A 12,518-nucleotide genomic window follows, 5' to 3' on the forward strand; every position below is an offset into this window, starting at 1 on the left:
GGATCTTGCTGTTTCAGATGACACAGCTGTGATTTGGACTCACTTTGACTTCTTGTGGGCTTTGAAGAGCATCTGAGGCTGCAGTGCCAGCCAGCCCTCGGGGCTGCAACATAGGGCAGTGATGGCTGCTGCTGGTTTTCACGTGAGCGATGTGCAGGGAAATCCTCACGCAGCCCTGGCTGGTACCACAGGCTGGAAACGCCGATTCCCCCAGCAAATCTCACTGGAATGGCTCATGGCAGCTGTCAGTAGATGCTTTGCTCCAGGAAGTATCAGGCTGGATGGCAGACCCAAGGCTGAAGCTACAGCTGCCGCACCGAGTCCTGCTGCTGCTGCCGGTGGCGGTCAGCGTTAACGATTGAGCCGAGAAGTTGGCTACTGAGTAACATCCTTGCTTAGAGCCCCATTGGGGAACACGTTTATGTTCTAGAGATGCACACAGCCATCTGTGTGCTTTTGGAGATCCCGTAAAGCCTGTTGACGTCCCTGGGAGAAGTCATGTTTAGGTCCATGAGATACACCAGATGGTAGAAATGCAGAAGAAACTTGTGCAAAGAGGGGATGAGACTGCTGCTGTTACACATCGGCACAGTGGGGAGGAAGGGGAAGAGGTAGCTAAGCTAAAGGGTAATGCTGGCTTGGGAACCAACATTTGTTCCATAAATGTGTTTACTCATTTTCTAACAAAATGAGAAAATGATTCTGGATGATGGGAGAGGTGGGAGTTTGGAGCGGCCTTCCAGCAGGAGCAAGAGAGCAGATCCCAACACTTTTAGGATGGAGTGTTGGGTCTGTGTTTTCTCACAGCAAAAGGACCTGCAGATGCACAAACTTCTTCTTCATCTTGTTTCTCCTGTTCTGGTAGATATGAAGGTCAGATATGCCAAAATGTCTGTCACCCTGGGGTGCTTCAGCTCCTGGATGATCAGTGTAATCCACACCATATGTTGATATCTTCTGTCCCAGGACCTTGTGGTGGCTGGATGAGTTATGCCGACCTGCCGGTTTGTCCTGCAGCTCTCAGCCAGCTTCATGCCAGCTCTCTGAAAGTGGTGGGATTTGTGGTCAGGCAGCTGAGCAGAGAGAGGGGAAGAGCTGCGAGACCCCCCCTGCTCCCATCATGCCCTCGGGATGGGGCACACGGGCTGTGCTGGGCTCCAGCTGGAGCTCTGGAGACCTATACACTCTTCCCATGGACTCCACGCTGCGCGTACCTCCATCGGTTATTTGTTTAAGACTTTCTTTTTGCTCCTTTAGAGATTTATTTCTCCTAAGACACAAAAAAAGCACAAGGGTGCTGAACTGAATTGAACTTGTGCACAAAGGTGGGTTTTGGCATTTGGCCCCACAGACCACTGTAATTTCCACTGGTGTGAATCCAAAAATAAATGTCATGTCTGTGTTTTGGTTATGCAAAATTTTCTCTAGTGTAAATCAGATCAGAGCTTGGCCTTGGTGTTACTGCAACGAGCCGAGCCAGCGCTGATGGGATTTTAATTTTTTTCTTGTTTTTCCTTTCAGTCATTGAGAGCAGCCATCAGGCGAGAAGAAGTTTGGACACGGAGATAAGGACTTCTGGTGCTCTCGTGGATAGCGTGGAGCTGGTGCCGATGCTGGCCGGGAGCGAGGAGCGGACATCGCTGCCTGCCAGGCACAGTGCGGTGCCGGCGGCGAGTGGGGTCACGGGGCACATTGGTCTCCCCGCCGGTGGTGGGGATGTCACCCTGCCAGGAGAAGGACCCCCGGACAGCCCTTCTGCTGGGACGGCGACCCACCTGCCCGCCCACAGCCGTCCTCCTGGTGAGTTTTATCGATGCGAAACTCCCTGTTTGCCTTTACCAACCCACGGACCGAGCATGGGTGGCGGGTTAGGAAGTATTCCCGCCCTGCTGCTAGAAATTCAGATTTTTGGAAGAAATCCAATGTCAAGAAAGCTGATTTTTTTTTTTTTTTAACACTGCAATGAAGGTGATTCTTGGGACCTTCCGCTGTCGTTATTCACCACCCAGCAGCACCCCAGAGACTCCTGCCCCATCCACAGGGCTTGAAGGCTGCGTACAGAGCGGAGACCCCTGGCATCCCCACGCCTCCTCCGGGAGGAGGGGAACCCCATCGCAAATCCAACCTAGATTATAGGTGCCCAAGTTAAAAACATCTGACCAGCTGCATCGTGATTTGTAGCTGCGGTCCTCACGTGGAGGTTGTACAAGTGAACACTTACCTTTGGGCTTGTTCATAACCTTCACCGCATTTGGTGGGACTGTGGTCAAGAGTAAACCAATGTGCTTTTTTTAAGCATGCACTAAATCAAAGCCTGTTTCCCACACCAGCAGGACAAGGCCGTGCTGATTGCCCTGTCCCCACTTCAATTTTTTTCTTAATATCCCCAAATGTAATAAGTGTCTTGCTGAGATATGAGCATAGAGGTTTTCTTTAATTTTTTTAATTCCTCAATCTTTTTCCTGCTTAGGGACTAGAGTATGGATCTGGCATGCCCAGGCTGCCAGCCGCTCGCTGTCCTAGCATAAGCTATTTACTGCCCTGTGCATTTTTAAAGTTTAAAAAAACCAAACTGTGTTTTTCTTGCCACGCACAAAAGAAGACAAATTTTGAAATACTGATATTTTTTGGTTACAGAAACCCTCTGCTCCCAGCAGTCCCTCTTCCAGCATGCTCTGTGTGAAATAGAGAAAACACAGGGGATGCAGCTGTGACCCTGTCACAGTGTGTGGGACAGCTGGGTACCACTGCGGGTGATGCTGCTGCCATCCCAGCCGAGTCACATTAACTTGTCCGAGGGGAACGTGACCCTTTCTATGTTGCTTTCCAGCTGATGGAAGCCATCACCGTGCTGCGGGCAGCCGGGAGAGAGGCGAGAGGTCTCTGGCCTCTGCCAACACCCCTGCAGCTGGCGAGAGGACGCCCCCGGTTTCGGCAGCCATCAGCACCGACTCGGCTGAGAGGACGCTGGGCGGGCACCGCGGGGCCTGGGACATGGCGGGGTTTGACAATGCGACGAGGATGGTGCTGCTGCCTTCATCTGCGGACACTCGTCGCCCAGGTGAGCCGTCCCAGTTCAGCCTGGGAACAAGGGAGATGCTGTTGCCCAGAGAAACTGGGCATTGGTTGCATTGCTAAAGCTTTGTGCGCTGGATCTTCCATCCTCACCATGTGCTCAGGGTAGTTTTCTGGCTTGCTTCATGCATGAGGGTGGAGAGAAGGATCCATGCAGCTTCTGCTGGCCTTGAAAATGATGAATTACTCGGTGCAGCTCCCAAACACGAAGTTGCTGTAGGCAGAGTAGAGGCAAGGGGACCGTGGGCTCATGGCGGGAGGTGGAAGGTGATGGTGGAGGATGCTGGGTGGGCAGCTCAGCCCGTCTCTGTGCTCTAATTTGCTTTCCCCCATTGCCTTGCAGGCACAGGTGGCCACTCTCAACCGGCGAGCGGCTGGGTGGGCACGGAGCTGCCTGGTAGCCCTCCTGCGGGCACTGCAACCACTTCACTTGGCCCCTCAGGGAGCAGCAGGGGGACGCTGTGGCCTCTCCCCAGCACCCCGCTCCCTGGCTCTCCAGGACAGCCCCAGTCCTCCCCCCGAGCCTCCAGTACCCAGACCAGTGCAAACCACATCATGCTACATCCCAGGGATGTCACGGGGGACTCCACAAGCCCTCCGCTCACAGCATCGCCTGCCATGGACAGTACTTTTGGAGGTGAGCTTTGCTGGCCCACGGATTTGTTTTATAGCTTTAATAAGCCTTTATATAGCTTTTGCTTTCTTGAAACAGAAAAGGTGCTGTGTTTTGCATGCACTCTTTTTGCTATTATTTGGGTGGTTAGCTGAAATTCCCTGCTGAAAGCAGGAAAAAGCAATGGAAAAAATGATTTGGTCCAAACCCCCCCAACATTTTCCACTTAAAAACCAAAATAATAAAAAGTCTTTGGACCTTATCGCTGTGTTTTCTGCAGGGTGGGCATCATATCTCGGCTGGTTCAGTGCCAGCTGCAGAGCGAAGGCCAGGTCCCAGCCCCAGCTGAGCTGTGTGTCCCACCCGAGCGATGCTGTAGTGGGACGTGAGGTTGGTAGCCCACACTCACGGCCACGCCGGGTGGGGGTTGCTCGGGGCTAGACAGGGTGAGATGCCTGTGCTCTAACAGCCTGTACAGGACAACAAACCTGAGATCCCTGGGCTCGCTTCCCCTTGCTTGCTTTGCAAGCAGCTAGTTTCTGGAACTCTCCAAAACGGAGACTTTGCCCTACTCCACGTGAAGTTATTGAAAACCTTGGTGTTGCTGAGTCCTGTGCCCGGGATTGCCAGGAGCAAACACATCCCCAGGGTTCTCACGCGGACACGTCCCTTCCCTCTGTCACAGCTGCTGGGAACAGCATCAGGGATGCAGAAAACTCGAGATCTGGGTTTTCCTCCTTGGTAGCCCTGGCACAGGGACGTTTCCCCGGGCTCTCCACGGAGCACTGGCTTGCCTCTTCTCACCCGGCGTCAGAACGCCCTGCCACGGGTGAGCTCGGTTTGTAGTCTATGATTTGTCGTTTTACCCTATTTTGTGCTTCCTTAAGCGGTTTTCCCTGTGTCCCGTTAAGCCCTGGGGTGTGTAGTGAGCTGCAGGCTCCTATGGGAATGAGGGTGTGCTCAGCTTTCCCCCCTTTGCTGTTTGATGCCGTGTTCAAGCTACGAAAAAATACTGAGAGAGCCTGGGCTGATTTCCACCAGTCTTAGAGCAAAGGTGGGATTTAAAAGACAAGTCTCCGCAGTCCTTGTCCCGGGGGGTTTCCTGCTGGCTGAGCCGTCCCGGCTCTTGTGAAGCCGTGCTGTCCTGGCGCGAGCCCCGGGTTTTGTTGCAAGGTCTTCCTGCGGCGAGGGGATTCATGCCTTTCCAAAAGAGCACTTTGTCCAGATTGAAAACTTCCTATGCTTAATGTCCGTATGTGCGCTGTAAGCATCTGTGAAGAAAATGGATCCATCTGTTTATAATTTCATACGTATAAATCCAGGGTTTTTTTATTGTGCCGTAGCCATTGGAAGCAGCTACCAGCCATCCAACATCTCAGCCGTGGAGAGGGGAGTTTCGGATTTCCCCACCACCGGCACCTCCATTTCCACAACAGCCACCAAGGGTGGAGGGAGGACGTTAAGGTCTCTGCCAGCCAGCACCTGGCTGGCCCAAACAACAGATAGTTCCACCTCTGGTACCAAAATCACCAGTTCCTCAGAGCAGACCCGGTCCCCTGGGATGTCTTTGAGAGCCCAGGGTGGTGGTGGCAGAGATGCCATGGATCCCTTGCTCACGAGCTCGCCCTCTGCTTCGGAAAGCCCTTCCACGGGTGAGTTTTGATAGCTAGCTGTGTAACCCACAGCATTATTTAAAGACTCTTTATAAACAAAATACATCCTTTTTATTTTAAAGAAAGGAGGAATAATATTGTATTTGGCACATTCTGTACGTTTAAAAACATTTCACAGAAAGGAAAGTATGGATAAATATTATTCTTGTTGGAAGAGGAGGATAGATTTTCCTTGAAAACTTTCAGTTGAATTTTGCAAGCAATAATTTCATGAGTTCTTATATAGAGACCATTTCTTCCCCCGTCTTAATGATTTCCCAGTATTAAATATTTCCGTATTGAATATTCACACATATGTTGTCTACATCAACTGATAGCGGGATGAAATCTACCCAGCTGTTTTCATTTACGTGTAGGCAGTTTTATATTTTTTTTTTCTCCTTTTTTTAGCCTTAACCAGCACTTACGAACCCAAGAGCATCCCAGCTGCAGAAGAGGCGACGCTGCACTTGGACGCCCGTGGTTCTGACATGCCCAGCGTGGCAGCGGGGGCAGCGGATTCCCCCGCAAACGGCCGCACAGCCAGGGTGACAACGGGCTCCGCCACCAGCACTGACCCCACCAGCTCTTTAGGGGGGACCTTCTCCTCCGCGGGGGTGGGGACACACCGTCCTAACGGCTCTCGGGAAGCCACCGATCTCCCAGCGCCTCCCGGGGAGCCTTTGCTCACAAGCTCCCCCTCTGCCTCCCAAAGTACTTTCAGAGGTAAATTTGTTAGTCTGAAAGTTGGCTGTTTTGGGGCTGGATGAGATTTTGCATCCCCACACTGTTTTTCTTTAGATATGGCCACCAGTCGCTATTGGATACATGGATATTTTTATTACTGGCCGCATTGGGCTGTCAGCGAGGCTGGTGGGAAGGATGGGAGTGGATCTTGGCTTTTGGGTGAAAAAGTGAAAAACATCAGTGTCCTCACTGCTAATGAAATTCTGGTGCTGGGGAAAGCAGCCATCGGTTAGAAATACGTGCATGCGCTTTTTCCCTGCCGGAGACACTTTTGCTGGGGATTTGCAGCCGTCACCCGGCGCTGTGTCTGCCGTGCAGGATGGTCTGTAAGAGGCAGCGTTTTGGGAGGTCCCCACCACCATGACAGTGCTGACTCACCCCCTGCCCTTGGAGTGGTCCCAAGTGAGCTCTGCCCCACTGTTCACCGTTAATTCACAGTTAAGCCCATCGCCCTGCGAGTCGTAGCGCAGCTCCTGCTCCTGGTGAGCTGGTGAGATAGCGGCATCCCCAGCGCTGCGGTTTGGGAGAGCCCTGGGGCAGCAACGCCTGCTAAATGTGGGGTAAGTCAGGCTGGGTCGAATGCCAGGCTGGGGCGCTGAGGTGTTTCTGAGCATCTTCTGGGTGAGGCTGTGTCCAGCCCTGTGTAGCCCTCAGTAACTTGTGCTTTGGGGGGCTCAGCCCCACGGCTATGCCGACACCCAGGCACTGAGACCAGCTTGGCTCTCTGGACCGTGACTAGAAAAGCTAAAACAGGCCTTTTCTAGCTCATCCTCTAGATTTGCTTTGAAGTTAAAGGCCTGATTGAAACAGGCTCAAAGGCACCTTGAATGCATAAATCGAGTGTTGTGCAGAGCCTGCAGTTAAAGCCATGGTTTTAAGTTGAGTTTTTCCTGGCTTTCTGTAAGCCACATGTGCTTGAATGTAAGGGATTCACCTCTTCCCAGAGCAGCGCCTTTTCCAGGTTGAGAACTTGGTCTATTCAATATCTCAACAAACGGTGTACAAACATAGACTGTACAATCACAGAATCATAGAATGGTTGGGGTTGGAAGGCACCTTAAAGATCATCTCGTTCCAACTCCCCTGCCCTGAGCAGGGACACCTCCCACTAGACCAGTCCCTCAAACGTATAGCTATAATGCATAAATCAAACCTGGTTTTATTGTATCGTAGGTGTCAGAAGCAGCCACCGACCAGTTAACAGCTCAACGACAGAGAAAAAACCCCTTGCTTCCTCTCCCACCAGCACTTTCATTTCAGCCATGGCCACCGGCAGCGGCGGGAGGCCCCCGAGGTCTGCCACAAGCAGCCGATGGGCAGCAGAAGACTCCACATCCAGTAGTGGCATGTACAGGACCTTGGGCACGATCCGATCCTTGTCTGCGTCTTCTGTGAGAGACACCTACGGAGTTCGTGGGTCCAGAGAAATCACAGATTTCACCGAGCGGGTGGCAGACCCTTCGCTAACAGGCTCTCACTCTCCTTCGGAAGGTCACTCCCCAGGTGAGCTCAAGTTAGAAGTGAAATACTATTTTTCTTGTAAGTAAAAGGAGGACTGTTACCGTATCTTACACTTGCCTGACTCTTTTCTGCTATGTAGAATATATTGTTTGGAAGATGCAGTGTGATTTTGTGTCTGAAATATTTCAGCTCTTGCTTGACCAAAAAATGTGTTTTGGGTTTTTGACAGAAAGGGCACATGTATGGAAAGTTTCATCACGCCAAGAAAAATAGTTGACTTTCAAAACATGATTCTTTTTGTACTATCTCCAGTTGCTATCTCTATTTTATAGGCAAGAGAACTAAGCAAGCGAGGATTAGGTCATGTCCCTGCAGTCTCAAGGACTGGACTTCAGTTCCTGCCCTCTGTCCTACCCCTTGGACCATGCTGCTTCCCAGCAATTGAACCAGTTCAACAAATTTAAGGCAACTTTGAATGTGGTCTCTGAGGTCCTTCATGCTGCTGTTTGGTCCTAGACCACCCGTTGCGGTGCTGAAGGGGTCTGATCCCCCTGATCCCATTTCTTCAGACTTCTTCTCTAAGACCTTCACACTGCTCAGCACTGTCTGAACTGATTTCCAGGCTTTTCTGGGTTGTTACGGTATTGGTGTGTTCTAGCAGCGTGGAGTGCACTCAGGCACATAATGGTGAAATCAAGTGCACAGCGTAGCAGTTCAACAGTTTTTATATAAGAGCGCTTTTCTCAGCATCAAACCACATTTTTTAGAAGACAAATCTCTGTAGGGAAGTTTCACGTCTTTGGAAATTTCCTGTTTTCTCTGGATTGACATCTCATACTTTCTACTTGTGCGTGTACTTGCCCTCTGGGTGTTACTGGAAGAACACCTGTTTATTTATAGTTTCACGTTTGTAAAAATGTAAATTGTTTCTTTCTTACATCTTAGCTACTGGAGACAGCCATGTGTCATCCAGCATCCTCTCAACAGAGAGAAGAACCGATTTCCCCACCACCAGCACCTCCGTTTCCACAACAGCCACCAAGGGTGGAGGGAGGACATTAAGGTCTCTGTCAGCCAGCACCAGACTGGCCCAAACAACAGAGATTTCCACCACTGGTACCGAAACCATCAGCTCTCCAGACCAGACCCGTTCCTCTTTGGGAGCCCAGGGCGGTGGTGGCAGAGGTGCCACCGTGTCATCCACAGACCCCTTCCTCGTGAGCTTGCCGTCTGCTTCGGAAAGCGCTTCCCCAGGTGAGCTGTGACTGTCCCTGTGGGGCTTCTTCCTGTAGACCTCAGACACCTGCGCTGTGTGGAGGAGTGAGGGCATGCTAAAGGTGCTGGACGATGGCATTGGGCATTAGGGAGGAAAATTTCAACTTCCAGAGAAAAGTGCATTAGCTGTTTTTTGTATTTAGTCACCAGAAAAAAAAACAGCCTTACTGCAATAGCAGCCTGGCCCCGAGATTTGGTGTGTTTTCTGAGACAGCGCAATTTGAAGACCACCTCGTTGTCTGTGTTTATACAAGCAGGAGGCAACACCACTCATTCCTGACTCCCGCCCTGGGATGCAAATGCAGTATTTACTGATCCCATACAAGCCTGCCGTGCTTTGTTTCGAGTACCAGGGAGCTGGGTGCCGCTGTAACCCCACCTCGCTCACTGCAGGTGCTGCGGTAGTGGTGCGGGTGAGCGGTGCCCATGGCTGGACTGTGGCACCGGGAGCAGTGCCGAAAGGAAGTAAACCCAACGGTGCTCCCAGGACTTGTTCCTAGTGCCCTCTTCAGGGTGTCCTCCTGCGAGCAGCACTTTCTAGCACAGGAAAGGGTTGTGTCTTCACAGTGTTCTCTAGGTTTAGATCTTCTGCCCATGACGTATCTGTGCCATCCGCCTAAGGGTGGTGATGGAAGGGAGCGCGCCCACCTGTTTATAGCTTAGTGTCTATAAATCCGTTTTGCTTTGCCCTTTCTCAGCAGAAGGGACCTCAGCTATGGGAGGACGCCTACCCAGTGCTCCTCTCACCAGTACGCCCAGCTCAGTGACAGCCGCCAGTGGTGGGGAGAGGAGCACAGAGCCCGTGTCAGACACCCACACAGCATCCAGTGTGGCAGGGAGCTCTGCTCCCGCTCCGCCCCGCACCAGCTCCTTGGATGTGGTCCTTCTGCCATCCTCATCAGCAACAGAGCCTGGGAGGCAGGGTGATGTTTGGCAGAGTGATGCTGGACTCAGTGAGCTTCCAACGAAGGCTCTGCCTGCATTTCCTCCCGGCGTTTCAGTGCCTTCGCCTTCAGCAAGTGCTTCAGGTGGGTCTTGTGGTTTCCCGGTTTGCCATGGAGGCCATCCCTCCTACTCTCCCCCTCCTGAGGTCCCATCCTCCCTTTTCTAGCTTTAAACCAGATTCGCCTTTCTAGCAACCTGGGTTTATAGCGAAGGGGTCTGAGCACTGCACGGCTGGCGAGTTATCCGTCTCACTGCCTCGGGGCAGTGCTTCTCATGTCAGGAACTAGATGGCCTGGCAGCTCTTCTGGGACGCATGTGCCCTTGTGCCATGGAGCCTTGACCTTAGCCCTCAAACCGAGGGAGTCTGGCACAAGATGTGGTGAGGGATCGGTAGAACTTGAACCCTTCCTTGTATCCCACCTATTGTGTGTTTCAGCCTCAACTCTGCTTCCAGGGTCCCACCAGAGCTGGTTTGAAACCCACTGGTCCTCCCAAGGGAACTTTCTGCAGGATGTCCAAGACCAGGTCCTACCTCCCTGCCACTGTTCTCCTTCAGAAATGCTATGCAACCCAATCTGTTTTATTTTTCTGGTGTAAAGAGGAAAAGTACAGATTGCCTGGGAACCACACTTAGTAAATAAGTGATGGTGGTAACTGAGCACCACCTCCACTATGGGAATTGAAATTTTAGTCCCTGTAGAGGCCTCAAAGGTATTATTAATATACAAAATATATATTTTTATATATATCTATGTATATATCTGCTTTGCAATTCCAGAGAGAGGAAGAAGAGATTCTGGTGCTCCTACTGAGACGACATACATCTCAACCGCACTCTCCAGCCGTGGGGACAGGACATCTCAGCCTGCAGCTAACCATGGCACATGGAGCACAGCAGCAGCAAGGCCCACGTCTCACCCGGACTCAGCCGGGGAGCCCCACACCAGCCCCCTCCCGTCCTCCACGGAATGGCCTGGAGTGGGACACGTCTCATCTGTCCAAGCAGGGTACACAGAGCCCAAGGTCACTCTTTCATCCAGGGTCTCCACCTACTTCTCAGCCGCCGGAGAACCTTCCAGTGAGTTTTTCTGAACTCCAGGATGGCATTTGAATTAGGAAAAAACCCACGGCCTCTCCCTCCTCCTCTTGCATGGGGTTGATGTGGCCACCAACACATGTCAGAGCTGTTGCAGGTGTTGTGGGCAGGATTTACAAGCAGTGGTGATTCTGCTCCTTGTTATTGTATATCTGCAGCTGTTGATCCTTAACAAAAAGTGTCTCAGGAGTGAGACGTGTAGCTTCTTGCTGTAGGACATATCTACTCCCTGCCTGGGTTGGGGCGATAATTATAAATAACATAAATACGCCATTATGACTCTAACAGTACTGATCGTCCCTCTGTATTTGGACAGTCCTGTTTCTTTGGAGTACACTTTGTTTGTTAGATCCACATTTAGGGTGATAGATAGGTGGGATCTAGTTAATCTGTATTTAATCTGTGTTTATCTGTGCAATTTTATTAAACAGAGTTATTGTAGAAACCACAGGTACTGTCTGCTCTCAGATAGTAAAATCAGATGCCTGCTTTTCGATCCTATTCCAGCTGTGGGCAGCAGCCATCGCTCACTAAGCAGCTCAAGTGCTGAGGAAAGGCTGTCCAGCCCCATCACAGATCCTGCACACAGTTCATCCACGTCTGCTGGTGGTGGAGATAGGACACTGCACTCGGTGACAGATGGGGCGCTGGCTGGTGGCACGGAGAGCTCTGTTTCTTACGCCGAAACCGCCAGCTCTCCAGGGCCGGCTCAGCCAACGTTGGTGGAACAGAGTGGGATGGCCAACGCCTCGGCCGGCAGCATGGCCTTCACAGACTTTGCAACGGAGACGCTCTTCCCACATTCTTCCAAGATGCCCGCTTACTCTTTCCAAAATGACCTCACAAGTAAGTTAGTGTCTTCTGGTGGGGAAGTTCACACTGTGCCTTTGCCTACATTGTATACAGTTTTCATTCATTGGTACATGCAGTGCCACCTGTGAGTACACCTGGGGGGATGTTTTCATCCAGGGACTCAAAGCCAGATGCCGCCAGGCTGGAGAATCATTCCAGAAGTGAAACTATGAGCCTGAGCAGGGAAACTCTCCTGTTTTGATGGCTGCGTTATTTTTTTGTACCCTAACTGGTTTCTTGTGGGTGTTGCTTTCAGAACTGTTTCATGCTGACCTAAGTCATCTGTAGAATTAAACCAAATGTTCAGTACCCTTTTTTTTATTTGTAGAGATTGCTGAATTTATCTGTACATCCTGAAATTCGTATTATAAGATTGACTGCACCTTTTATGCTAAATAATCTGAATTTTTTGCAGACTGATGTGCTACTCATTTAGGGTTTCCTGACTGCAAAGTTTTCTATCAATGAGTTCATGATAAGCTGCAAATTAACATATTGTAATAATTTCATCCTGCAGAGGCATGAAGTTCACTGTGTCTAAAAACAAACTGACTGAAGAAGATGGATATTCTTTAGTTGGGAATGGAGGATAAGAGGGAGAGGATATGAGTTTTATAAATTATGGGTGATAAAGAGAACAGATAGGTTTTCCTGTTTAGCTTGCCACAAAATAGCATGGAACGATAAGCACTCAATCACATTAGAAAAGCAAAACCGGAAGAGTGTTTTAGAAACCTACACCTTTCACAGAAGCCTTGTGTCTGTCTGAGTTCACCATTTTGGAATGAATTAAGGAGCGCAG

The 12,518-nt window shown here is 50.8% G+C and overlaps 1 protein-coding gene across 6 annotated transcripts in view; it reads left to right on the forward strand.

The window, feature by feature from the left end:
- The window catches only part of HEG1 (heart development protein with EGF like domains 1), a 61,534-nt gene that overhangs the window by 24,364 nt on the left and 24,652 nt on the right, over nt 1-12,518 (forward strand). For 2 of the 6 annotated variants that reach the window (XM_054209527.1, XM_054209524.1), the window contains exons 2-12: nt 1,522-1,800; nt 2,831-3,061; nt 3,419-3,712; nt 4,374-4,517; nt 5,032-5,340; nt 5,752-6,066; nt 7,261-7,590; nt 8,494-8,802; nt 9,522-9,851; nt 10,547-10,846; nt 11,372-11,710. In XM_054209527.1, the coding sequence (XP_054065502.1) occupies nt 1,522-1,800; nt 2,831-3,061; nt 3,419-3,712; nt 4,374-4,517; nt 5,032-5,340; nt 5,752-6,066; nt 7,261-7,590; nt 8,494-8,802; nt 9,522-9,851; nt 10,547-10,846; nt 11,372-11,710 (3,180 nt within the window). The remainder of the gene's footprint in view (nt 1-1,521; nt 1,801-2,830; nt 3,062-3,418; nt 3,713-4,373; nt 4,518-5,031; nt 5,341-5,751; nt 6,067-7,260; nt 7,591-8,493; nt 8,803-9,521; nt 9,852-10,546; nt 10,847-11,371; nt 11,711-12,518) is intronic. The other 4 variants (XM_054209526.1, XM_054209525.1, XM_054209528.1 and 1 more) reach the window with 4 other exon arrangements.

The sequence above is a fragment of the Rissa tridactyla genome, chromosome 7 (genome assembly GCF_028500815.1).
Source record: "Rissa tridactyla isolate bRisTri1 chromosome 7, bRisTri1.patW.cur.20221130, whole genome shotgun sequence".
Classification (NCBI taxonomy): domain Eukaryota; kingdom Metazoa; phylum Chordata; class Aves; order Charadriiformes; family Laridae; genus Rissa; species Rissa tridactyla.